At 41.1% G+C, this 27396-nt stretch overlaps 2 protein-coding genes across 11 annotated transcripts in view; one reads left to right on the plus strand and one right to left on the minus strand.

The window, feature by feature from the left end:
- Window positions 1–462, minus strand: part of LOC121286982 (regulation of nuclear pre-mRNA domain-containing protein 1B-like) — a 42371-nt gene extending 41909 nt beyond the window's left edge. For all 4 annotated transcript variants that reach the window (XM_041204370.1, XM_041204368.1, XM_041204369.1 and 1 more), the window contains exon 1: window positions 226–462. In XM_041204370.1, the coding sequence (XP_041060304.1) occupies window positions 226–376 (151 nt within the window). In that variant the 5' untranslated portion in view covers window positions 377–462. The remainder of the gene's footprint in view (window positions 1–225) is intronic.
- On the plus strand, window positions 65–27396 carry tti1 (TELO2 interacting protein 1). Of its 7 annotated transcripts, none has more exons than XM_041204361.1 (9): window positions 65–81; window positions 5493–5568; window positions 7123–9483; window positions 12294–12461; window positions 15275–15426; window positions 21708–21848; window positions 22060–22264; window positions 23741–23828; window positions 25535–27396. In XM_041204361.1, exons 3-9 carry the CDS (start codon window positions 7170–7172, stop codon window positions 25716–25718), a joined length of 3252 nt encoding a protein of 1083 aa, XP_041060295.1. In that variant the 5' UTR covers window positions 65–81; window positions 5493–5568; window positions 7123–7169; the 3' UTR covers window positions 25719–27396. The 7 variants fall into 7 exon arrangements, with proteins under 7 accessions (XP_041060295.1, XP_041060293.1, XP_041060296.1 ...); XM_041204359.1 differs by lacking the exon at window positions 65–81 and adding an exon at window positions 246–318; XM_041204362.1 differs by lacking the exon at window positions 65–81 and adding an exon at window positions 455–775.

Consider the following 27396-nt stretch of genomic DNA (forward strand, 5'->3'; position numbering starts at 1 on the left):
GTTTTGGGATGTCCTGAGGTAGTGAAAGGCGCTATATAAATGCAAGTGTTTCTTCATTTCTCTATGAGTAGTAACGCTACTGTAAGTGGAAGCGCTTCAGCAAAGACCCGAGAGGCGGGCGCGGCGCAGCCCCCACCCCGGTTGGTCGGTCGGTCGGCCGGCCGGCGGGCCAGCCAGGGGCGGGTCCAGCTGAGGAGCCGCCACTCGGCTCGGGGAGGCGCTCACCTCTCTTCAGCTCCCGGTGCCAGACGTGCACAATGATGCCTGCGTGTTTCCGATGATGGATGAGCCACAAGGAGAGGGTTTGCACACTCTGCTGTGAGTTACTCAATTCAGCGAGCTTCTTCTCAAGCGCGGACTCGGAGAAGGAGGACATCTCTCGCTCTGTCCCTCTATCTCTCTCCACAGTAGTTTTCGCCCTGGTCGATCCCGCAGAGAAAACTCAGCAAAATGGCGCCCTGACCTTTCACCCCTGCGGGGTCAGAGGGCGCCACGTGACAGACAGCACGGCCGTCGGGACTCGGAACGGGAGAGAGTGTGAAGAAACAACTTTAGTGTTAGTGTGCTGCAAAAGTGCATGATTTTTTGAATGGATAGTTAATCCAGCAAATTCTGACCAAGAGCCGCCGTCAATGCGCAGGGGCAGAAACTAGGACCGGGATGCCCGGTTTGGACGCATGCGCAATGTCGCCGGTTATTGTTGGAGCCGTAGGAAGGCCAGGAAAGGACAGACTGGATAGATAAGATATTGGTGAGTGTGGGGTCTGGACACTGCGTAAGTATATAGGGTATTGGCGAGTGTGGGGTCTGGACACTGGGTAATTATATAAGCTATTGGCGAGTGAGAGGACTGGACATTGGATAAATAGCAGAGGGTTCGGTCAGTGATGGGTTCTGGACACTGGATAAATAGCAGAGGGGATTGATTAGCGATGGGGCCTGAACGCTGGATAAATAGCAGAGGGTTCGGTTAGTGATGCGGTCTGGACACTGGATAAATAGCAGAGGGTTCGGTTAGTGATGGGATCTGGACACTGGATAAATAGCAGAGGGGATTGGTCAGTGATGGGGTCAGCTGTACTCTGGGTACATGTGTGAGGTGATCTGGCCTGACTGACCAGTTCTGACATTATTGGTGGAGAGAGGAAAACCAAGCTGACAGTATTGGTAGAGAGAGGAAAACCAAGAGTTAAATGTTTCAGGTTGATGGCCCTGAATTAAAATGTTAACTTTTTTCTCTCTCTAATGATGAGATCAAATCTGCTAAGTATTTCAAGCATTTTTTTCTTTTGATTTTAGCTTCTGTAGCATTTACAATATTTTGCCCTTGTGGAGAGGTAAAAGGGCCATGCCAGGTCTGCAGCTGTTAATTTTTAATCATTTTATCTGGCATGTCAAAGGGGCTGGTCAGGGCTGAGAATGTAATATATGAAATAGGATCATGAGTAGGCCATTCAGCTGTTCAACCCTGCTTTGCTATTCAGTACAATCCTGGCTGATTTTCTAGTTCAACTCCACATTCCTGCACTACCCTCTTATCCCTTAATTCCCCGAGCATACAAAAATCTTTCAATCTCTACCTTGATCATATTTAACAACTGAGCATCCAAAACCCTCTGGGATAAAGAACTTCAAAAATCCACAAACCTTTTCATGAAGAAATATTTCCTCATCTTAGTCCTAAATGGCTGACCCATTAAGTTGTGACTCTGCACCTAAAGATTGAAGCACTTGTAAGAAGAAGATGCTTTTAAGAACATGAGAAATAGGAACAGGAGTAGACCATAACGGTCTATCGAGCCTACTCCACCATTCGGTGCGATCATGGCTGATCTGCCTCAACTCTTCTTGCTCCCCGCATCCCTTGAGTACCTAAGAGACAAAAATTTGTCAATCTCAGCCTTAAAATTACTCATTACATTGTGCAGCATCTACAAGCTTCTGGGGTCAGGAATTCGAAGCGCTGTCAAACATTTGGTTGAAGAGATTTTTCCTCATCTCAATCCTAAATTATTGACTTTTTATCCTGAGACTGTAACCCCATGTTCTAGATTTTCCAGCTGGGGAAAATAACCTCTTAAGTCATCAACCTCCTACAGAATTAATTTTGTATGTTTCATTCATCTAAACTCTAGAGAGTATAGGCTCAATTTACTCAGCCTCTCACCTGTTGAACATAAAATGGGGTAAATAAATCTGCCTGCTGCTAGACCACAGTTTATAGCTTTGAACATGCTCTCAAAGATTATTTAAAGCTATGATTAGAGCTGTCAACTCTCGACTATTTCAGTATAAAAAGTGAGGGTTAAGGTTAGGTGCATTTATTGTATTGTCTACATCGGAGTTAAGATACAGATTAGCTATAATCTAATTAAATAGTGGAATCAGTTTAAAGGACTGAATGGTCTACTCCTGTTCTTATGTTGCTGTCTACATATGTACAGTCTTCTGCGGGTACTTGCTGTTAAATTTTACAATATAAATTTCTATGTCCACATTTATGAGGGGAGGGCAGGTGCTTCCCATCCACTAACCCACTTTTCGTTGTCACAATTTTCAGTCATACTTTCGTGAATTTTCGATTGTAAGGTAGCGTGTCAACATTTCTCATTCAATTTTGCTGTGTAAGTTTCAGCTTTCCACCACTCAGTGGCTGTATGGACCAAGTTTCTGAACTCTCAACTCTCAACCTAGTACATTTTTCTAAAAATAAACTTGCATTCATCAATTGAAAATGAATAATGCTACAATCATAGATTTGTACTACAGAGAAGGAGGACATTTGATCCATCAATTCTTTGCCGATTCCTTCACAGAAAAACCTGTTAGGGCTCCTCCTCTTTTTCCCATATCTGCAATTCTTTCCCCTTCAAATAGTTATCCAATTCCCTTTTAAGAGCAACTACTGAATCTGTATCCACTGCCCTATCAAGCAGTATATTCCAAATCCTGATGATTTGTTGAGTTAAAAAAGTTTTTGTCATGTCGTCCCTGTTCTTTTGCTAGTGAGGTTAAGTTTTTGTTCTCTTATCAACCAGTCAGCCATTGAAAACAGTTTCACTTTATTTTCTAGACCCTTAATAATTTCAAGAGAATTTTCTGCTGAATTTATTTTTGGATTAGCGACTATATTTAATGGCCTCTAGTTTTGGGTTCCTTATGGACACGTAGCTCGCGTTCTATTATTTTACAGTTTTTACTGCAGTAGTGTATCAAGTGACGCTCGACACAGATGGCTAAAGGCCCAAACAAGACAAAGACTTTATTCTACCAGTATGCATACAGGGGATACAGCTCGGGAGAGACTGTTCAACGAATGAAGTTTGCTTTACGTATTTATACACTTTACAATTGTGTTTGTTACTCGGGTATCCACTCTGTCACATGGCCACAAACAGTACTAGCAATTACAATATTGATGCCTTATTCAAAGACTAGTGTTAGGAAATATAGTTTAAGTAAGTTATATTGGTATTTGTAGGTGCTAGGAATGAGTTTTAGCTTTAAAGTTTAAGTTTGATTTGTATTTCTGTATCTCTGTGTTAAGAAAGGTCAAGATGAGTTTTAGTTCCACTTTAAAAATGTGCCTGCATTTCTAATGAGTTTTTTTATGACTGTTGCAGCTGGGTTAAACAAACAAGAGTAGAAGAATTGGGCTGTTACCTAGCAATAGGGGTCCAGCGATGCAGGTCCCTCCCACAGACACACACACAAAAGCTAGAAACAGCAGTTTGTTTTGGCAGCTGTTGGAGTTCAACAGATTTTGAAGATAGCTACCGGGCAGGAATAGCCTAAAAGGGGCAGATAGCCAGCTCCAAGCTAAAATTGGTTGAAAAGAGCTGCCAGAGTGAAACTGGAGCAAGGGGGACAGATAGCCAGTCCCAAGCTAAGGAAAACCCAAAAATCCAGGGGGATGATAAAGGGGATAGGCCAAAGAAGACCTTCTAGTCAAAGGAAGGACAGGAACCTGGAAAAGGTCCTGTTAAGTGAAATTAAGAATAAGGGGCAGAGAGAAAGGCTCCAAGCTTCAAATTTAAAGAGACAAAAACTGCAGAAAGCAGATTTAAAACAGGAACAGCTTTCAAGAGGCAAGATGGTCCAAAGAGATGGCTGGAGGTCTGTAACTCTTTGCTATAGGCATGTGAAGCAATGGTACTGTTGACAGCTGAGTCAGTAAGAGAGAGTGTGTGAAAAACAGCTTGGAAACATGTGGTGACCCAGGGATGAGGAACATTAGAAGGAGATGAATCCATGTGGAAGGCATCTGAGAGAAAGCGTCAGTTTGGGAGAAGATTCCAAGGCGAGTTTTTGGAGAGTGAAGATTGGAAACCCTCACGTGAAAGACGGAATTCAGTGAGACCAGTTGGCTCAGGGTGTGACAAGTGCCTGGGGGAGTTGATGAGAGATCCATTGCATCTGGTTGAGGTGGCATCTGTCACTTGGCTTCAGAGTGTGGTGTGTCTGACCACAGGGTGCCTATTGGTTCATGGACTGTGTACTTACTGTGGACATTAAAGTGTAAGGTAGAACAAAAATACAAAACAAAAATTTGTTTTTGTTCTACATTTCCAGCATATTTTGCTTTTATCAAAGTATAAGATAGCTTTTGTAAGTTGTGTTATCCTTACAAATCTGTACATATCTGTAAAGAAATGGTTGTAGGTGAAGGAGTATTATAATATAGTTCATCTTTTCTTGTTTAACAAATGTTTTATTCTTTTGTTAAAAGTCCATAGCCGACTCCTGTAACTCTGTTCAATAGCTACTCTACACATATTTAAACAAACAAATAAAAGATAGGAAACAAAAACAGAATTACCTGGAAAAACTCAGCAGGTCTGGCAGCATCGGCGGAGAAGAAAAGAGTTGACGTTTCGAGTCCTCATGACCCTTCGACAGAACTTGAGTTCGAGTCCAGGAAAGAGCTGAAATATAAAATATATAATAAAAGATAGGATCTATCAGGCTGGGCTCCACCCTGGGATCAGGCTTGTCCAGGGGTAATCTCAGATCGGGATCATAACACTAGACTAGTCTCCAGTTGAAATGAACTCTTCCATTGTAAAGCTAATCAAGCTTCCACTGCGCCCACATTACAGTGACTCTGTCCCTTATGAATGCAAGCAACATCCCATTCGCAGCAATTATCTCAGTAACGCTAAATGAGTCTCTACACATATTATCATGGTTGTGTCTCTTTGTGTAGCTGAATTGCTCAAGTCTCCTCTCAGGGTCTTGAGTAGATTCTGAATTTAACTTGAATTAAATACATTTTTAACCCCTTGAGCGCCTCACCCTTACACTAAGCTCCCAGCCTGCTGTGTACCTATATACCCTTCCAGGTATCTGCCTCGTTGTCTAATTACTTTCTGTACTTATGTACCCCTACATTTCATAGCAATATCGTTCAATCATTACCAATTTTTAGCCTTTTTTTGTCAGTGTGAGGATTTTGCATGATTTCTTACATGCTTTTCTTTCTTCTCCTCCAGACTAATTTCTTCCTGAGGCACAATTCCATCTGTATCGGAAGCCCCCCTGTACCTTGTGCAAGTGTTGACTACTTAGGTGAGCTTTGAGAGGGTATTTTTAAGCTATTCAACTGGTGGCATCATCCATTGAATTTGAACCTGCTTACACTTGATGTTCACCCCATTCACATGCAAAAACAAAATTGCTGGAAAAACTCAGCAGGTCTGACAGCATCTGTGGAGAGAAGGACAAATTTAATGTTTCGAGTTAACTTCTTCAGAACGAAAGAGAAGTAAGAATATGGTGAAATATATACTGTTAAAGGGGTCGTTGACAGGGCCCTCAACCATGTCCAACATACCTCCCACGCCTCTGCCCTCACACTTTCCTCTTCCTCCCAGAACCACGATAGGGTCCCCCTTGTCCTCACTTTTCACCCTACCAGTCTCCGCATTCAAAGGATTATCCTCCGTCATTTCTGCCAACTCCAGCATGATGCCACCACCAAACACATTTTTCCTTCACCCCCCCTCCGACCACCCCCTCGTCGACATTCCATAGGGACCATTCCCTCCGGGACACCTTAGTCCACTCCTCCATCACCCCCAACTCCCTCCCACTGCATCTTCCCATACAATCACAGAAGATGTAACGCCTTCCCCTTTACTTCCCCCCTCCTCACAGTCCAAGGGCCCAAACACTCCTTTCAAGTGAAGCAACACTTCACTTGCACTTCCCTCAATTTGATCTACTGCATCTGCTGCTTCCAATGAGGTCTCCTGTACATTGGAGAGACCAAACGCAGACAGGATGACCACTTTGTGGAATACCTTTGGTCTGCCGCAAGCATGACCCAGACCTTCCTGTTGTTTGCCATTTCAACATACCACCCTGCTCTCATGCCCACATGTCCATCCTTGGCCTGCTGCAATGTTCCAGTGAAGCTCAATGCAAACTGGACGAACAGCACCTCATCTTCCGATTAGGCACTTTACAGTCTTCTGGACTAAACATTGAGTTCAACAACTTCAGATCATGAACTCTGTCCTCCATCCTCACCCCTTTTTGATCCCCTTTTCGCAAATATTTATTTTTTAATTTTTATATATGTTTTTCCCACCTATTTCTATTATTATTTTTTTAATTTATTTCCACTCATTGTTTTATCCCCACCTTTTAGCCTATTTGGATCTTTTCTCACACACCATCCCCTCCCCTCACCCAACCCCCACTAGGGCCGTCTGTCACTTGCTGATCCTGCTTTCTACTCTTAATGTCACCATTAGCACCTCCTTTAGCCAGTATCACCACCATCAACATCCCTTCGACCTTTTGTTTATGACATGTTTCGCAATCTCTCTTTTGCCTCCACCTATTGCTGGCCTTCTATCCAGCTTCACCTGTCCCCCCTGCTCCCCTTTAAACAGTATATATTTCACCACATTTTTACATCTCTTTAGTTCTGAAGAAGAGTCATACGGACTCGAAATATTAACTGTCTTTCTTTTCACAGATGCTGTCAGACCTGCTGGGTTTTTCCAGCAGCTTTTGTGTTTGTAACATTGCTACCTGTTTTGATCTTTTTAATGTATCTCTTTGATTGTTATGTTCAATTTGCTGAATATTTCACATTCTGTTCCCCTTTTACAGGATAGTAAAACAGCAGAAGAAACAGTAGGAGCAAGAAAGATTGAATTATGGCCATCTTTGATACCCCAAAAGAAGCTTTTGGTGCCTTGCGCCCAATTTGCATTCAGATAACAAAGGAGCAGACGGTCAATAATATACAGTGCCTTCAATCTCAACTTCAGAAGGTTGGAGATGCTGCTTTACAGGAATTACAGGAGTATGTCTTGTTTCCACTCAGATTTTCATTGAAGACACCTGGTCTGAAACAAGAAAGATTTGTCCAGAGTGTAGTGGAGTGCATTCATTTTATTATTTCCAGAACATGTGTGCGGAATCAGCAACAACTGTGTGACCTCTTTTCTGAACTTTCCCTTTGCTTGTCCTCCCCGAGCAACCATGGAAAGCTGGCCATTATCTCAGAGGAACTTAAAATGGCTGTTGTCCAAGGACTCATTGCCCTGCTTCATTCAGCATATGGTGACATTGTGCTAAGCCTGTACCAGCCAGACATGCTTCCTTCTCAAGGGTTTGTTATCTCACTGCTTCTAGACATAGCTGAACATGAAAAATCAAGACAGCTCCAAGTTCTTGCCCTGAAGTGTTTGCTGGTCCTGATTTTACAGTGTGATTGCCCAGATACGCACTGTTCTTTTGACAACAACGGCCTCCTTCAAGTTGGAAATTCATTTGCCTCATTTTTGCCTGGGATCACTTTAGGAATGACACGCATTATCTCTGGAGATGTTAAACAGGGTCACTTAGTTACAACCAATGCCATCAAGGTTTGGTACAAGGTGGTGGGCTTAGTCATGGCCAATGACCAAGTGTCCAAAAACCATCATGACAACAAAATGCTCTTTGCAGAGGAGAGTAAGCTTGCTGAGCTTGTAATCTGCAGAAAACCAGAATGGGTGAACAACACTGCAAGCAAGTTGGATATACTGTTACAGAAACTCTGCAGCTGTGCTGCTGGTAACTCACATTGGAAAGTAAGGTTGGAATTGGTTGAACTAGTTTACGATTTGCTATCTTACTGTAACAAATCACTGAAACAATCCATTGGCCATTTGCTGGAAGTTCTAGTAGGGCTTGTGGGTGATGAGAGACCCGAGGTGCAAACCAGATGTAGTCAAGTTTTGAAAAACATCTCTGAGTTGTGTGTGATGTGTGAGAACAAAGATTTCACGGATGTGCTCTCAGAAAACTTGCACACACTCACAACTGCTCTTCCAAGACTCATGAGAACACTGGATGACCAGAGTAAATTGAAATCCTTGGGCTTGCTGCTTGGCTACTTAAAATTATTAGGACGTAAAGTCAGTGTTGTTTTAAATTCAACTGTTCACCTTGGGCGTCTTTCAAAAGCGTTGATGCAAATCCTAGAGCTGGATGTCACAGATGTGAGAATTGTGGAAGAACGGCATTTGAATTCTGAAACCAAGGATCTGCAACACCTAACACATCCTTCATCTGGCTGGGATCACTTAAAAACATGGATGAAGCCCGCTGCACAGAGAAAATATTTCAAGTATTTTATGGAAGAATGTATATTTGTATTACTCCAGCAGATTTGCAGAGTTTTAGGTTACTATGGCAATCTCTACCTGCTCGTGGATCATTTCATGGATTTCTACCAACAGTCAGTAGTGTACAGGAAACAGGCTGCGATAGTGATTAATGAACTGTTGCTAGGGGCTGCAGGGTTAGATGTGGATGTTCTGCATGAAAGAGAAACTCTGGTTAGCACAGATGACCTCAAGGCAACAGTGACTTCCATTATCGAGGAGTACACAAGCATGGCTAACTGGCATTTGGTAACAAGTATTGAGTCAGAATATGAGACTGGCCTCAATATAAACCAGCCAAAATTTCTGGATTTTACTAGGGGATCGCATAGTAGCTACCTGTACTCAAGTCAAAGTCTAACTGTTCACACGATGAATAGTAATATCTGGCAAATCTGCATCCAGCTTGAAGGAATTGGTTATTTTGCTCATGTGCTAAATAAGGAATTCCGCTTGCTTTTAATGGTATCTCTTTACCCAGTGATAGAAAAAGTTGGAGCTGAGACTCTGCTTGTTAGTCAAATGGCCACAAGGACATTAGTAGATCTTTGCCAAGCCTGTGGTTATGATTCACTTCAGGAATTGATAAATCAGAACTCTGACTATCTAGTGAACACAATTTCCCTCAACTTGAGAAGCTTAACTCAACACCCTCACACACCGCGTGTTATTAGTGTCATGTTCAGCTATTCCGATGCCAGCCTCCTGCCTTTAGTTGATGATGTGGTTCAGGATATACTGCTGTCTCTTGATCATTACTACAATGAAAAAGCTCAGCAAATTTTCACTGTCCTCCATTCACTGATGTCAGCTTTAGGTATGTTTCATGTGCCAAGATAATATGGGGCTGTATTAGAATGTAGTGCACGGTTTGTGATTACTTTTCAACAACAGCTGAGATTGAATGTTGTTCAACATTCTACTCCAAGCCAAAAAAAAGGTTTTCCACCAATTTAGTGGATTTTCCGTTTCCATTTTGCCATTAGCATGGCAGTTTTGTTTGAAAGCTAGGATAATCTCAGGTAAAGAAGCACTTTCACGGGCCTGATACCTAAAGCTTTTCCAAAGGAGGTAAAAAGACAGCATACAGAAAGTGCCAACTTTAAACCAATACGACCTATAAAATTCAGTACAAATGGCAATATCTGTTCTTGCTACCAGAGAGAGTAACTACTCCATATTCATCCCCTAGCAAATAAATGGCACTCGAGCAGATAGAAAATTTAAGAAAAGGGCCATCAAGTTTGTAAAGTTTAAAAGCATATAATAAATGCAGTGTATATTGGGTCTTCAAGATAATCTGTCTGTTCACAGAATTATCCTCAAGCTATGATAAGTTCTGTTTTGGGCACTGTATATGCTCATCTAAACATCTCATTGGTATATGACTGTCTTTAAAGACGATAGTGCTTTCAGTTTTGCACAAAACGCCAGTGAACCAAATTTTGCAATTGCAGGCATCAAATACTTGTTTATCTTGTAGCCTTCAGTCCTGATTAAGGCTACGGACCTGTAACTATCAGAATTTGCCTTTCTCTTTATAGACCTGATTGAACTGTGTATTTTGAGCATTTTCTGTTTGTGTTACTAAATTAGCCTGGTGATTGTAAAAACTATTTAGTAGGAGTCACTGAACAATGGGGATATTCATCTGTAGTTGCCTGAATTTCCTTTGTCCAGCCCTGCAAGCTGGAGCAGGGGGCACAAATTAAGAAATGTTTGTACAACAACAACTTGCACCTTTTTAAAATAATATACGTGCCAAAGCACTTCACAGGAGCGATTTGATTATCAAACAAAATTTGATACTGAGTAACAAGGACAAGTGAGCAAAAAGCTCATTCAGGGGTAGATATTAAGGAGCACCTTAAAAGGAGAGGCAAAGAAAGGTTTAGAAAGGGACTTGCAGAGCTTTGGGCTTCGGCTCTGAAAGCACGGCCGATATGCGGAGTGAAGAAATCAAAAATGCACAAGAGGTCAAAATTAGAGGAATGAAGGGATCTTGGAGGGCTGTATGGCTGGCGGAGATTACAAAGATAGAGGTGGGGGGAAGATCATGCAGGGATATGAAAACAGGGTTGAGAATTAAAAATCAAAATTTTAACAGTGCAGGTCAGCAAGCATTTGGGTGATGGGTTGACAGGGTTTGATGGGAATTAGGATACAGGCTTTGAATGAGATCATGTTTATGGAGGTTTAAATATTGGTTATTGAACAGTTACAATATTGCATGGATTGGGGGAAACCTCTCTCTACCCGCGCCCCCCCCCCCCCCCCCCCCCCCAACCATGCTCAAAAGGGCATTAAAGCCATAGAAGACATAGACATTTAGTTCAGAGTAGCACTCTCACCTCTGTGATGGGAAGTTGTTGGTTGAAGTCTCACTGCAGAGACTTGAGCACATAATCTAGGCTGGCATGTCAGAACAATACCGTCTGATGAGACATTAAATTTAAGGCCCCTTTGCTCCCTCAGGTGAATATAAAAGATCTCACTGCACGATTCAAAGAACAGGGAAGTTTAAACTATATCCTACCAACAATTATCCCTTCACTATTAACTTAAACATATTTTTAACTATATATTTAATTGCTAGTTGTGGGAACTTACTGTGTGCGAAATGGCCACCACATTTCGAACATTACAACCGTGACCACGTCTTATATTGACTGTAGAATGCTTAGAAACGTCTTGAGGTCTTGAAAGATGCTATATAAATACAAGTTATTTCCTTTCTTTTTGAAGAACTTCTGTTTGTGCTGCAAATGTCTTGGATTATAAATCTCTGTTACTGCTGCTCAGCATAGTGACCCTTATCTGTGTTATTAACTCCATAGAACCGGAGATGAGGTTAAAGTTGCCAGCTTTGGTTGGGCATGTTGCTGGAGATTTTGCCAGATGACCTCTGACCTCCCTGTCATTGGTAGCCTGATTCCTCCATCCTTTTGGCACACTGCCTGCCTGTGTCAATTGGAAAACCAACAGACTTTTCATTACATGATTGGCTGAATCTTTACTGTCGGTTAAACAACTTTTTTTCCTGCATTTCCAATAATTTTATTACTAGCAACCAATGTATTCATATTAAATAGAGAAAAAGCATTTTAAAAAGGCTGCATGATGGAGCATGTGGTATTTATCCTACGTATCCTGAAAGTCTTGTTCCATTACAAATGGCCACTACTATTTTACTACAGTGGAAATTTAACGGAGAGGTGCATCCTCCAGGTAGATAGATTCATTGGAGAAAGCAAAAGAATATCTGTAGTTTAGAAACTGTGGTCCAATTTAACAGTATGGCTCCTGAAAATGCTATTTAATTGACTTTTGCAAATTTTGACAGTCAGAAGCCCTTCAACCAAACCCAGCCACTCGCGTAGGCAAGCCAGCTTGTATTGGTGCCAGTCCCCAGCCTGGTTAAGTGGGGAGGGTTAGCAGCAGGAAGGGCATCCAGCTGTAAAACCACCCACCAAATCCAAAATATGAAGATGTGATCAACCAGATTTGTGGCGACCGCATATAACATGGGAAAAGCTGAAAGAGGAAGGGAAGAAGCCCTTTAACTAGTCAAATATTAATGAGAGGTTCTGTAACAAAATAATCTATAAATTTTTGATCACCAAATAGCTCACTGGTTTCCACCTAAGGATCCAGTTCAGAAAAAAGAAAAACCTCAAGATAAAGCCTGCAGGTCTGGTGTCACAGCAGATGAGATCCAGTGTTTTTTCAAGGAATATCAGAAGCAGAAACACCTGGCTGAAGGGGATATTAAAGATATCGATCTGGACAAAACAGGTACTTCTGTGCAAGAATGCCTCTACCACATAGTGAAGGCATGTCATTTTATCTATAATACAATCCATCATCTTCAATGTGTACACAGTGCACATTAGTCTACTTTCAAATAAGAGCATGTGATCCAGTCACTTCTTTGTAGCTGACTGGCACTCTGAAGACTGTAGGCTGCAAGCTTTGGCTTTACATTATTGTTTCTCAGCAAACTGGATGCTTTTATATTTTTTCTGTTTTGGTTCTTATTCGGAAAGTACTTTAAAATTCAGCTCTCTTCAAACATACAAGCTTTTCCTGTAATTAACCCAACTATTAGCCATTGGATGCAATGATTTGAAGTGAATCCTTTTAATCCCTTCTCATTTGTTCATTGGCATTTCTACAGTCTTCTCTCACTTCATCGTGCCTCATTGCAGTCTGTTTCGCCTTACATATTTATTTAAGCCTTCTTCATGCCTTAATTCTTAAACTGTGATTTGTTGGCAGTGACACTGAGAGGATTCTACATATCAGACCTGCACAGTCTCCTAATTAACTTATTTTGTGTTTTATGTTTCTCTCCCAATCAGCCATCCTTCACATACAGTCTAATTTCAACCAGTTATTTTGCCAGAAACCTGTCTGTGTACTGTTGAGAAGGAATGTGAAATCCAGCTAGCATATGCAGCAGATTAATTGTTTTGTGTAAGGCCTGATATAGCCTCTCAATGCATGCTGGATTTTTTTTAATATTAAATTTTATACGATTTAATACTTCTATGACAATGTAACTTTCAGACAGCTGCCCTGGACAGGAGGGTTGGATAAGTAGCAAAGAGGACAGTATTGCAGTTGGAAAACCAACTGGCAAAATAAAAAATCACTTCACTTTGTTGCAGAAATTTCCTTTAATTAAATATCGGGAAGACCGAGCCATTGTTTTCAGACCCCACCATGAACTTTATTCCTTAGCCATCAACACTTTTCCTTTCTGTAGCTGCTATCTGAGGATAAACCAGACTGTTTGTCACCTTGATGTGCTGCTTGACCCTGAACAGAACTTCTAAGCCCATAATAAAAACAAAAAATTCTGGAAAACCCAGGTCAGGTGGCTCTATTGCTTCTGGAGCTATGAGGATTCTCTCAGCCCAAATGTCTCACAGAATCCACTTGTATTATTTTATCATATTTATGCATTTGACCTCATTGCTGTTCTTGACATTCTTCTCAGATGGCTATAGTACCAGTCATTGTCTGAGGAGCTTGAGCTCTATATAAAAGCAAACAATGCTTATATGTGGAAGTTTTATGTACTTATTGCAGGTCGTCACATTCTGGAACTTAACAAATTATAATATTTGAACATTGTTATGACCCTTGGCCAGACCCCAGGAAAGGTTGGGGGGGGGGATCTGGTTAGGGACCAATAGCATTTTGTTTGAAGTATTTAAAGGCTATGATTCGAGATACCTTCTTTTGCAATAAAGCCACAAGATTCCATGGGTTTTGAACAAAGACAAAATTTACTATGCAAGTTCAGAACGATAAAACAATTTACAATATGCACCTTATACTCTAAACATTCAGGCTAAGTATGAAGTACATGTGAATTAACAAACGAGCTGCAGTTAAACACACCACACTGCAGAGGAAATTACAGATGCAACCAAGACAGAGTCCATGGATTTATCAAGAACCCACCCTGACATCAGCAAACATCAAGTCAAACAATCTCATTGAAACTCTGTCTCATGAGGGATTCCCAGCTTCGCCTTCGAAAATCTTCCCTTGGAATTCTCTCAAAGTTGCTCCCACTCGGATGGTTTTAACAATGGTTCATCTCATGGGGTTTCAATCTTGCCTTCTGAGATTCCCAAGTCTGCACTTCAGTCTCTAATTACTGGTGTAATTTCAGCTCTTTGCTAGACAGCTAGCTTCACTGAGCTGGAACTGCCCTGAGTTTCTCTGAATTCCTGCCTCCTGGCTATATACATATATATAACTCCCAGGGCTTCCCCTGCGCCCTCTTTGACTACCAGGGCTTCCCCTGAGCCCTCTTTGATTACTGAAGCCCTCTTCGGTCCTCAGAGCTAACAACAGCACTTCGGCTCTATGGAGCTTCCCCCTGCTCCTGACTCCTGAAACTGAATGACTGCTAACTGCTGTTCACTGAGCTGGGGACCTAGCAAAACACTCCCAGAGGGTCCCCCCTTGTTACTAGGCAGGAACTAATGTAAAAAGCATTGAAATATCCTGTACCTTAAATGTTGCAATCTCCGTGGACTTCTAATTTAGCGCCTAGAGTCACAAAGATCAATGGGTTTTACGACAACATTCTTACTTTTAGGAGTGGTGCAAACTTAATAGCAAGTTCCATAAGGCAGCTGTGCATACTGAAACCTCAAATAAGATATGATTTCCAAGGCTGCTATTGAAGCCCTTTAAATATGAACCTTAGTTTGCACATTTAAGTTTCTGTTTAACTCTGGGTAGGTTCTTCTCCAGAGTAGAGCTTAATGATAAAACTTAATAATGTAATGGTATAAAAGCTCGAACTTAGGTTGGGAGTTTCCAATGGTGCTGGTTGTCATTGTATAAACAAGACCATTCACTGCTCATCTGCACTCTAATATGTTTCCAGGTAGCTAGGGATGCTGGCCTGCCTGACGTCAAAGCAGTAACTTTTGTCTTTTTGCTCTGATTTTTCTGTGAATGTAAAAGACCCAGCACCAATAACCTTCACTCTATCACTGTTTCGATAGCCGTCATGTTTTAAAATGCTGTAGGTGACATTTGAGTTTTTCAACAGCACTAAACATGTGTATGTACTCTTTTAGAAGATGACATCCCTGATCAAATGGAACCCTACATCAGCTCCGACCACCCCAATGTGAAAAAGGAGCTGCCTGCTCATATCCAAATTGCCAAAGATGTGATGGAGCGATGTATTCACCTCCTGTCAGACAAAAGCGTTAAATTGCGGCTAAAGGTCTGGTACTGTTCCTTATATTGATGCTAGATTATAAAATCTTCAAGGGTGTGCTGGGTATTTGTTGATTGTAGGGTTTCTTCTGTGAAAGTTAGGCTAGAAATTTGTGGGGATTTTACTTGGAAAAGTAACCCAGAGAATATGGGGATTGATAGAAACCTAGTTAAAACATTGCTTTGAAATCCCAATGTACAAGTGAAGCATTTAAGTATACAAGAGAAAGCTGTGTTTCTTGTCATTCCCTTAGAATGGTGTTATTATCTTTGTCTTTTCTCTGAATTACAGAATTATGAATTTCAGTTAGCTGTTCTTCCAAAGTTTGTGGAGTGGCATTAGTGAATTAAAAAGACATGAGAACAATTGAATTGGTATTAGTTTTTGGAGCATAATTCTAATTTGTTTTATAAATGTTATAAACAGCAAGACTTAATTGAAAGAACATGAATACATGCTGGAAATACAAATTAGGTCTGTCAGCATCTACACAGAGGTAGCTCAATGTATTGGAGGTGTGCAAATGCAATTAAATTGTTAACTGCTAAATAAGTTCCAATTATCACTTGCAACAAAACAAAAATACTGGGACTAGAGCTCTTGAGGCTAAAATTATGACTAACTGCAGCTGAATAACTTACACTAGGTTCTCATGTTAAATTTTTAGCAATTGCACTACCTTTATCATAAAGTAACCTGAAAGCTTTGCTATAATATGCACCCTGTAATTTGCTATTGAAAAGTCCCAGACTGCATAGTTACCATAAGCAAAAGATTGGCCAACAATGCAGTAAAAACTTGCGCAATTGAGTTAGCTCCTAAATAGAGTTGTTGTGTATCGCTCAATCTGATGCTTCAAGAGAGGATTGTCACGCATGGAAATTGAGAATTGAAGTGAATACTCTCAGCCTTCCACGCTGTCTAGTCTGTTTCTTATGAAAGAAAAGAGGCAAGTTAGTTCCTAAGGATGTGCAACCCAAGTAAAGTACAACATTGTTTTATATGGATCTGTTATTTTTTAGGGATCCATATGATGTAGAGTTCCTCTAATTTATAAAGAAATTAAGATAATTTGTTATTTAAAACCTTCATTTGAATTTGCAGTTTGTAATTCTCCAGTTGGGTTAGTGAGACCAGGTCATATATTTGCAAATAGATAATTAACTTGTTTACAGTTTAAACGTTAAAACTATTACTCTGTCATTCTAGTTGGTCTCCCAGTATATCCCTAATCTTCACTGTCATAATTTCAAGGGACACAAATTTAAACTTCTCTGGTGGGAAGCTAGTTTGAGCATCTATCACCAGATATGGCTGGATCTCATAAAGCATTAACAGGTTCTTCTCGTTATTGCTAAAGCTGTTTACATTTCCAGAATGATTTTTGAATAATAAAGATAACTCCTTGCCCCTCCTCTTCACCACAAATCTTTGATTTGAACTACCTTCTATGCTGCCTGTGCCCTTATCTCTAACAACAAGTGCAAAGAGCTCTTGGACATCTTGGCCTAGATTTTCACAGAACCGTGGAGATGCCACAGCTCACCCAAAATGGCGTTGGGAGCCTAAATCCAGAAGTCTTGCCCCATTTCAGACCAATCCCATTTTCACCAGTAAGGGGGAGGGGATGGAAGATGACTCACACATGAGGTGGAGCCCCAACTCAGGGCCATTTGAACTCGTTGCTGAGTTCAGACAGACCCCATTTTCACTTGAATGAGGGTCTTATCCCGCAGTGTGTGACTTACAATTTTTTCTTTTAAAGTAGACATAAATTTTTGTAAAGGGTGGCTAAGGTCTGTGGAACTGTCAAGCTATCAAGTTATTTAAATCCCCTGCCCTTTAAGTTTAAATAAAACAGCCTTCCTGTTTCTGAGAGTTGAACAAGAAATCTTGCTTGCAGTTGCAATAGATGTTTATTGATATAACATTAAATGCTATCATTCAAGCATTACTGTGTGACTGCTTCCACAGCCTACCATATAACAGTAAGGGGGGGTGGGATTGAGGGATTAAGTACTTGAGGGTATTTAAAAGTATTGAAATGGACTTTATCTAAGAGATTTTTATATAGCGTAGACTGTAATAGATGCTTAGAACTTTATTTCATCTCAGTATAGCTCCTGGGGTCTGCCCCTGGCAGATACTGGGTGAGTTGGCAGGGAGGATGTAATGGCAAAGGTTTGTAGGTGGGGGAGCATGAGTTGGCATGGATAGGGCATGGAGAGTGGATGGGGGTGTGAATGGGTGAGGGCTAGAGTGATTAATATTTAACAACACAATTGGGACGAAGTGTCAGGGAACTGAGGTGGGCCTTTTAAGCAGTCCGCCTCAGCATTCTGTTGGCTGCCTCCAATCTGTGACAGGATGCACCCAACTGTTCCTCCCTTTCCCTAGGAATGAAAATCTTGCCACTTGGGGCACTTTTTCCCAAAGCAGATGTTACAGGCTAGAACATTTCCCAACTCTTTGCAGCTGCCTGGGAGTGAAAATCCAGGGCCTTCGCATAAAGATCGGGACCATCCATTAAGCTACCTCTGCTGCTTCCCAACTCCTCCCTTCCTCTAGCCCACTGGACCAAATCTTTCCAAATGATCCCTCCCACCCTAGCCCTGAACAAACGTCTTTCTCTAGTGTCTCTCCTCTCTGCTGTCTTGCTCTTTCCGAGTTCAGCTTGTCTGTTAGTCTCACTTCCTGCTTCCTCGACTCTATTCCAACTAAAATGTGGCCACCTAACTTCCATTCCTGAGCCTGAGGTTAGCTGATATTGTTAACGATTCTCTCTCCTCAGGTATTGACCCCTGCCCTTCAAATCTACTGTCATCACTCCTACCCTCAAAAAATCTATCTTTGATCCCTCAAGCCCTGCAAACTGCTGCCCCATCTCCAACTTTTCTTTCTTGTCCTAAGTCCATAAAACATGCTTTCACCTCCCAAATCCATGCCAATTTTTCCCATAATTCCATGTTTGAATCCCTCCAACCAAGCTTCTAGCCCCACCTCTGTACTGTAATGACCCTTATCAAAATTACAAATGATGTTCTATAAGACTGTGGCCTTACGTACTCTCAACTTATCTCCAGCCTTTGATACAGTTGACCACACCACCCTCCTCCTGTGCCTTTCTTTTATCATCAGTTAGATGGAAATGCCTTTACCTAGTTCTATCCTTAATTGTTCAGTCATAACCAGAAAATCACCTGCAATGGCTTGTCTTCCCACTCCTGCACCATTACCTCTGGAGTCGCTGAAGGATCTATCCTTGGCCCCCTCCTATTTCTCATGCTGCCCCTGGTGATATCCACAAATGCAGCATCAGGTTTCACAAGTATGATGTGACACTGAGCTTTACCTCACCACCACCTTTCTGGACTATTCCACTGTCCTTGATTTGTCACACTGCTTATCTGACATATAGTATTGAATGAGTAGAAATCTCCTCCAACTAAATGGGAAATTTTAAACTGTTGCATGGGCCCTGCCATAAACTGTTCCCTGCCCGCTATTTCCATTCCTGGCAGCTGCCTGATACTGAGTAGATCATTTGCAACCTTGGTATTATGTTTGATCAGAAATAAACTTCTGATCACATATCCTCTTCATCACTGAGACTGCCGACTTCAGCCTGTGTGCCGTCGACTGACTGTCTTCTGCTGAGACCCTCATCCATGCCCTTGCTATCTCTAAACTTTACTATTCCATCAGACTTCTGACTGTCGTCTTATCAACCACCTTGCATAAACTAGCATTCACCCAACAATCTACTGCCCGAACGTAACATACATCAATTCTCAGACACTCAGCACCCCTGAGCTTCCTGACCTACACTCACTCCCAGTCTGACAACACCTCAATTTTAAAATCCTAATCCTTGTTGACAAATCTCTCCATGGCCTTGCCCTCCCTTTCCCTTTTACCTCTCTTTTGAGATTTCTGCTCTCCAGTGTTCTGGCTTCTTGCACACCCTTGATGTTAATCATGCCACCACTGGCAGCCTTGCTTCCAGCTGCCTTGGCCCTAAGCTCTGGAATTCACTCCCCAAGCCATCCTACCTATCTCTACTCCTTTAAAGTTCTCCTTAAAATCTACCTCTTTGGTCATCTGTCATGATGCCTGCATCTGTGGCTCAGTGTTAAAAATAATTTTGATAACTCTCATGTTACTTCTTTTGATCCAACCAGAAGTTGTCAATAAAGAGGACTAAGTGCTCCTTTTAAAAGCAGCAGCACCGATGTACTGTAACAAAAAATTCCCAAAAAACATTAAAGCCGAGCAAATCAGATTAAAGTGGCGTTCGCAGGGTGATGACTCCAGTACCCCTGGTGCCCACCAGTTGAAAAAGGACTGAAGCGTACTGGTGGACGCTGTGTTCTCTCTCCAGAGACACCCAAGTGTGGACCTGGCCAAAGAAGAGAGGCAGCCAGTTGGGCAGAACAATTGCCTGTACCTGTTGGTGGCCACCTTAGCCAGCCCCAGGAGCAGTCCCACAAGGAATTTCTCCAATCTGCCTGCTTCCTCCTGCACTGAACATCAGGAGTGTGAGATTGAAGTGCAACTAGAAATTGAATAGCAGCCCCTCAGATATTGGAGGAGAGGCTGCGACCTCACATTTTCTACATAGATGTGAAACTGACTCCTCTAGGCCACAGAAATTACAGGTGGCCCAAAAGTGCTGTGGAATGTTTTGCTACATTAAATTTTGCTACATAAATGCAAGTTGTTGTTGTAAACAAGTGGGTCTTGTTAGGGACAAAGAGGCCCATATAACCTTAGAGGCACCGGACAATACTTAATGAGTACATTGTATCAGTATTAACTAAGAAAAAGGATGCTGACAAAATATTGGTAGAAGTGAAGATGGTAGATGTAATGGATGGGGTGACAATTGATAGGCAGTATGTACAAAAATAGGTTATGCTTAGAGTGGGTAGGTAGCCTAGTCTGGATGGTTTGAATCCCAGGTTGTGAAAGGAAGCGGAGATAACAATGTCATAACTGCCCTTTGATACTTAGGAAGTAACAGAAGATTAGAGAGTGGCAGATGTGAGACCCTTTTTCAGGAAAGGGTGTAAGGACATTTCTAGCAACTACAGGCTGGTCAGTTTAATATCAGTGGTGGGTAAGGTTTGAGAAACAATGACAAGGGAGATCATCAAAAGGCACTTGGAGAGGTTTGAGTTAATTAAGAATAGCTAGCATGGATTTGGAAAAGGCATATGGTGTGTGACTAATCTAATTGATTTTTTTGATGAAGTATTAGAGAACTTTGATGAAGAGAATGCAGTGGATGTTGTCTATATGCATTTTGGCAAAAGGGATAGGGAGAGGCAATATAGACTTAATGGCATAGTTCCAAAGAGTTTGAAGGAACAGAGGGACCTGACAGTTGATGTGCATAGACCTTTGAAGGTGAAACAGACCTATTGAGAGAGTAATTGGCAAAGTATATGGAACCTTGGGCTTCATAAATAGAGGTGTTGTGCACAAAAGCAGGAAAGTTATGAGAGTTTATAAAGCTCTGGTTAGGCCACAACTTGAGTATTGTGTCTAATTCTGATCACCACATTTTGAGAAGGATGTGAGGGTCCTTGAGAGGGTGCAGATGAAATTTACCACAATGATTCCAGGAATGAGGGATTATACCTGCAAGGTTAAGTTGGAGAAGCTGGGGCTGTTCTCCTTAGACCAAAGGATATTGAGGGGAGATTTGATAGCGATGTATAAGGTTATGACAGGTTTAAACAAGGTAGACAATTAAAAGCTGTTCCCATTAGCTGATTATGCAAGGAATAAGGGATACAAAGTTAAGGTGTTGAGCAAGAGAATCAGGGGCTGTAAGGAAGAACTTCCCACAGTGAGTGGTAATGACCTAGAACTCGCTGCCTAAAAGGGTAGTGAAACTGGAGGTGATCAATTATTTGAAAAGGAAATTGAATGAGCAATTATAGGGTTACAGGGATAGAATAGGGGAATGGGCCTGACTGGATTGCTCCTTTGAGTTGGCATGGACTTGATGGGCTGAATGGCCACCTTCTGTGCCATAACAATTATGACCCTATCAACAGTCAAATTAACAAACCCTATGAATTCAAATGTTATATAATGGAAATAATAGAGTAAAAAAATTGAACTACCTTTGAACAGTGAAATACTCAGCAGCAAACTCTGTTCCCTGAATGCAGTATGAATACAGTAAATATGGAGAGTGTCTCCTCTTTATACTGAGATTCTTTCAAATATCTGCCTCATTACTTGCTATGTATCTGACAACATTTCTTTTCTTACAGGTGTTGGATGTTTTGGAATTATGTGTGGTTGTTCTTCAGTGTAATGTGAATGAGCTGCTTCCAATGGTACACCGGTTGTGGAGTCCTCTTGTGCAGAGATTGACAAGTGATGATCCCCTTGTGATCCTCAGGGCATTCAAGGTCAAGTGATGTTTCCTGTGCAGTAGCTTTGGTGAATTTATGTGTCTCACGTGTTTTTGTGTTAAACCAGGGCAAGAAAGCTTTATTTTGTGCTGACTTTCTTATGAAATATTTGCATATATTTCTGGATATCAGAAATTTTCTGGGATTGTTTTCTGATCTTGAATGAACAAACTGCAGACCATTGAGTGGTTTCTCTTTTGCATTTCAGGTGCTGTGTAAGTTGGCAGACGGATCTGGTGATTTCCTGAGGAGCAGAGTTTCTAAAGACATTTTGCCAAAGGTGACCAGATCTTTAGTAAGCCAAGCCCCAGTCAGTACAAAGGCTGGGCCCATTTACAGCCACACACTCTCTTACAAACTACAGTTGGCTGAACTTCAGGGTCTTGGAAAACTCTGTGAAAAACTGGACCTTGGTAAGTACATAACCTCTGATGTCAACAGTTGAGCAGTTTGTATTGCTATCAAAAAAAAAGGAAAGGAATTTAAGATATTTATCAAGGATAACCTTTCCCTTTCTATTGGGAGCTAGGGTTTTATTTCAGTTTTGTGTTCTAATTCAGTTATTTTCTAAGTAAAGCTGCAGTATTCCAACTTCAAAGTATTCCTGCATTTGAGATACTGAGTTCATATCATGGGACTTATTCTTACAAAATCCTGTATTAGTTAAAAAAAGTCAATGATTAATAATTCAGCTATGTGGCAGTTGCCTTATTTTTACATTCATGGGTATTTGATATATTTCTTTGCCAAAGGCAGGTAATGCCTTATAGGCCCTTGTTTGTTCCCTATGATTTCCAGAAAATATGCGGTAGCCAGTCTTCTCTTCAAGACCAGCATATTCCAAAGGAGCACTTGTCTTTGCTTTTATGATGTGCTGGTTGCCAGTATTTAATTATATTTTTTTTAAGTGATTGGCAGCATAGGGTATAGGGAAGTTTAGTCCTCATCAACTTCCAAATCTAGAACAAATTCCCTCTAGGAAAGCTCCGGAAGCTTAATTGTCACCTGGGCTGTGTGATAACAGATTGTGCACTTGTACAATACAATGTTTGGCTGCCATTTATCACTTTTGTATTATCCTCTTTCTTGGGAACAAAGCAAAACTAATAAATCATTGCTCAGGGTTGAAAGGTTAATGTATCTAACAAGTACCTGGGCTGGTTAAGTGAGTATTGGTGCTGAACTTGCTGGAACATCTAGTTGTACTATCCAGTCCAGAAGGATGTTCACCAGAACACTAAACCTAGATGCAGGAGCAGAAGAAGTAGCCAAGCAGTGCACTAATGGAGCTAAAGCAATCTGACTGACAGTAGATATAATTGATTGGTCCAAATTGCCAAATTGGTCACTGATTTCCCTCATTTCTGGTGATATATCTTTAGATTATTGCTGAAAATGCTACAGGTATCACTCTAATATGCATTGATTGTTTATTTAAAGCATTAGTTATATTTAATTTTGCCATCAAAAGCAACCGTTTACTTTTGAGAATGGAGTTTGAGGTAAGCAGAAATTTATTAATTAACAGAGTTTAACCACGGAATGAATTTGCACGGCCTGAATCTAGTTTGTGCTGAGTATGAGATAGTAATATATTAGCAGTCTTGCTCAGAGTAGTCACAGGATTGCTGATGTAGGAAATGTCAAGTTATTACTTTGAATTTAGAGCAAAGAAACATTATTGAAGTAAAGTTGGGATGGCTTCAATTTCCATCTAATTGTGCTACATCTGACCTGGGGACTGCCTAACGCTGACTGAGTGCCTGATGTGGAAAGTGTTCATTTCATCGATTCTTAATAGCCCCTCACCATGGGGAGCACAAAAAAAGTGACATAAAAATGGTTAACTCACACTGTAGGAGATATTATCAATATTTTTCTTGATGCAGGTGAGACTGACCTGGATATGGTGGCAAGCACCTGCTTACCATACCTGAGCAGTAGGCAGCCTCTGAAACTCCAGGATGCAGCTTGCAGGTAACTCATTTCATTCAAATCAATGATTAATCATCATAAATTTCAACTTTTAAAATGAGAGCTTCCACAGCTGTTGAAGAGTCATAAGGACTTGAAACATTGGCTGTGTTCCTCTCCGCAGATTCTGCCAGACCTGCTGAGTTTTTCCAGGTATTTTTGTTTTTGTTTTAGCATTGTCTTATATTCATTTTTATATTTTATATCTATAATACATATAATAAATACATAAATCTCTTTTGGGGGAAAGTGTAACCAGGCCATTCTGACAATCCCTTTGGATGCATTGTGTCCCAATATTAATTTGTATTGGGGTGGAGGTGGGGTGGGAGTGCAGTTGTTCCCCATACATCAGTGTGTATGACCAAGTTGAGGTTTCAATTGTTAAGTAAAAGGAAAAATTAGCATGTGGTCAAATTTGGCACAACAGAGAATTTTCTGGTTGCATTAACATCCCTTCTCATCATATATCAAAATTAGATATAGAAACAGGGCCCTGATGGCCCAACTAATTAAGATTTAGTAGCTGAACCATTCAATCTTTTCGATCTGTGCTGAATTAACTGACAGCAGTGAAGTGACGAGGGATGCTAAACTGTCCTCAACGTGCTGGATTAGAGAAGAGACACTGATAGAATGACCTCCAGGAAGGAGGCTGCGGCAGAGATCCAAAGGATAGAAGAGAATTGATGATTGAAAAAATTGAGCAAAAAAAGATATGTGAACCATTTTATTACAAAACATTTTCAATTGGAATCATAGACACTTCTCTCGACAACTCCACAGTTGCTAAATTATCAGACTGCTTATCTGACATCCAGCACTGGATGAGCAGAAATTACCTCCAATTAAATATTGAGAAAAGTGAAGCCATTATTTTTGGTCCCTGCTCCAAACTCTATTCCCTAGTTACCAACTCTTCTTCTCCCTGGCAACAGTCTGAGATTAAGCCAGTCTGTTCGCAACCTTGGTGTCACACTCGGTCCCCAGACGAGCTTCCAATCTCATATTCGTGCTATCAGTAAGACTGCCTATTTCTGCCTCCTTAGCATTGCCCATCTGCACCCCTATCTCAGCTCAGCTGCTGCTGAATCCCTCATTCATGCCTTTGTTACCTCTAGACTCAACTATTCCAGTGCACACCAAATGGTCTCCCACATTCTACCCTAGTAAACTTGAGGTCACCCAAAACTCAGCTGCCCATGTCTTAACTCCCAGTAAATCCGTTCCCCTATTGCTTCTGCACTTGCTGACTTAAGTTGGCTCCCAGTCAAGCAACATATTGACTTTATAATTCTCATCCTTATTTTCAAATCCCTTCGTGGCCTTGTCACTCCCTCTCTGTCTAATCTCCTCCAGCTCCACAGCCCTCCAAGATATCTGAACTCCCCTAATTCTAGCATCTTGTGCATTTGCAATTCTAATTATTCCATCATTAGTGGCTGTGCCTTCAGGTGCCAAGCCCTTGGCTCTGGAATTCCCTCCCTACACCTCTCTGTCTCACTTTCCTCCTATAAGACACTCCTTAAAACCTCTCTTTGACCAGGTTTTTGGTCACCTGACCCAATATCACCTTATGTGGCTCAATGTCATTACTTAGTTTTATAATGCTCCTGTGAAACACCTTGGAAAGTTTTATTACATTCAAGGTGCTACATAAATATAAGTTGTTCATGTGTATGTAATATGTCTACTCTTCTCTTCACCAGTGTTTTTTACCATCTAAATGAAGTTGATCCTGATGCCACCTGGCTCATTTTGAATGAAGTTTATTGTCCAAATGTCTACAATCCACCACACTCCAGCCTCCCAGCAATACAATTGACTGGAATGGGAAAGCAAAGGAATGAATTCACTGATAATGTTCTTCGACTTCTGCAAGAGTTTGAATGAGTCAGGAATTTGTGGTACTTGGCAGTACTATGCAATACCTAAAACTCCTCATATGTAGACTGCCAACATCAGTGTTGGTGCAGGGAATGTGTAAGCTGAGGGAAAGCATTCGGCTGAAGGGATGTAAAATCCTTTTTGGTGTACCTTATACCAGTTTCTGTGGCTTGTTACACAGCAGCATTGTCAAAGGTCGGGACATTTACCTTTTGACCACAGGTAGTGCATGACGGAGGCCAAAAACATATAGATGATAGAAGTATCATAAGGGGGTGTCTTAGACATTAGAACGAATGCCACAAACATCTTGTATGGATTGGTTTCAACAACTAGTAGCTGGGCCTGTAACATGTTATGACTTCTTTCCTTGCTGCCTCCAATCTTTCCTCTATTAAGCTGTCCAACTGTGACTGGCTGAGAGGATAGTGGGGCAGTCACACAGCAACCATGTTATTGGCTAGCAAGTGTGGTGAGATTCCCAGATTGTTCTAACCGTTTCTGTCTCTTTGTGTTATTTTGCATTCAGAACCTACAAGGGTCTTTTGTTCATCAGCCTTGAATAGATTTAAGTTTTACAACAGCTGCACCAATTTTAGGGTGATTACTTAACAGTGTTGTCTAAGGGGCTACTAAATATAATCGGCTCTGTACTTCTGGTGTTACAGCCGATCAATATTTGTTACACCTGAGAAACCTTAGTAATAAATCCAAAGGATTTTCAACTTGCTAATGAAAATCTAATAGTTTGATATTTATGGGCTGATAACTAGTTTCTAGAATGTTCATCTTCAAAATTCTGAGGAGGAAGTATTTGGTACCTGAGAAATGTAGCAGGTCAAGTTTTGAATTATGAGTGATCATGGGTTAAGTTTTATAGACAGCCTCACTTATGTTACAAGTTTCAGGTCCTCCTTGTCGCAGGTACAGCAGTGCTGCTCACTCCGGTAAGAGCTCAGAGCGTCTTAAACTATGCACATAATGCCTGTTGGCTAATTGCACAACAGTGTAACCCAGCAATGTAACAGCAGCTCCCCCTTCTGATTAGAACGAGCTATTTTTTCTTTATTACCTGTACTTATATATTTTTTGAAATACTGATGAGACAAAACCAGATACAAATCATTAAGCTGCTGTCATCACACAGGCAGCAAGTTAGGATAACAGTAAATGCAAATTCTGCTTACTTTGCTGAGTCCCACTTCTTTCCTAGAGAAATGGGGAGGGATTATATAGCAAACCATACTTCTGCACTGTCTTTGCAGGATAACATTTTTTTTTCTCATTGCTTTTCTTTTTATAAAACTTTTAACTGCAAAAACTGACATCTTCCAACTTGGCTTTCAACTCCAAGCCTCCAGACCTACACATCTCTGTCTTTTACTGCCCCCACCACCCTCAAAAAATATGAAAGGTGCTATATAAATGCAAGTCTTTTTCTTCTTTCCATTCCCCCTTCATCCACTACCTGAGCCTTTAGCAGTATAAGAGAATGAAGAGCATGTCCACTTGTGAATGCCAGCATAACTTCCAATATATTAAACTTTTTACTGGATTTGGACAAAAGCTGACGCCTTTTTCATGTGATCTGCTAGATATTATTCCAACGCCTGCTCATAAATGTGTAATTGGCCACCTTTTGGATCATTTTAAAATGCTTCAATTAAATTCTGACTGAACTGTA

Source organism: Carcharodon carcharias, chromosome 14 (genome assembly GCF_017639515.1).
Source record: "Carcharodon carcharias isolate sCarCar2 chromosome 14, sCarCar2.pri, whole genome shotgun sequence".
Lineage (NCBI taxonomy): Eukaryota > Metazoa > Chordata > Chondrichthyes > Lamniformes > Lamnidae > Carcharodon > Carcharodon carcharias.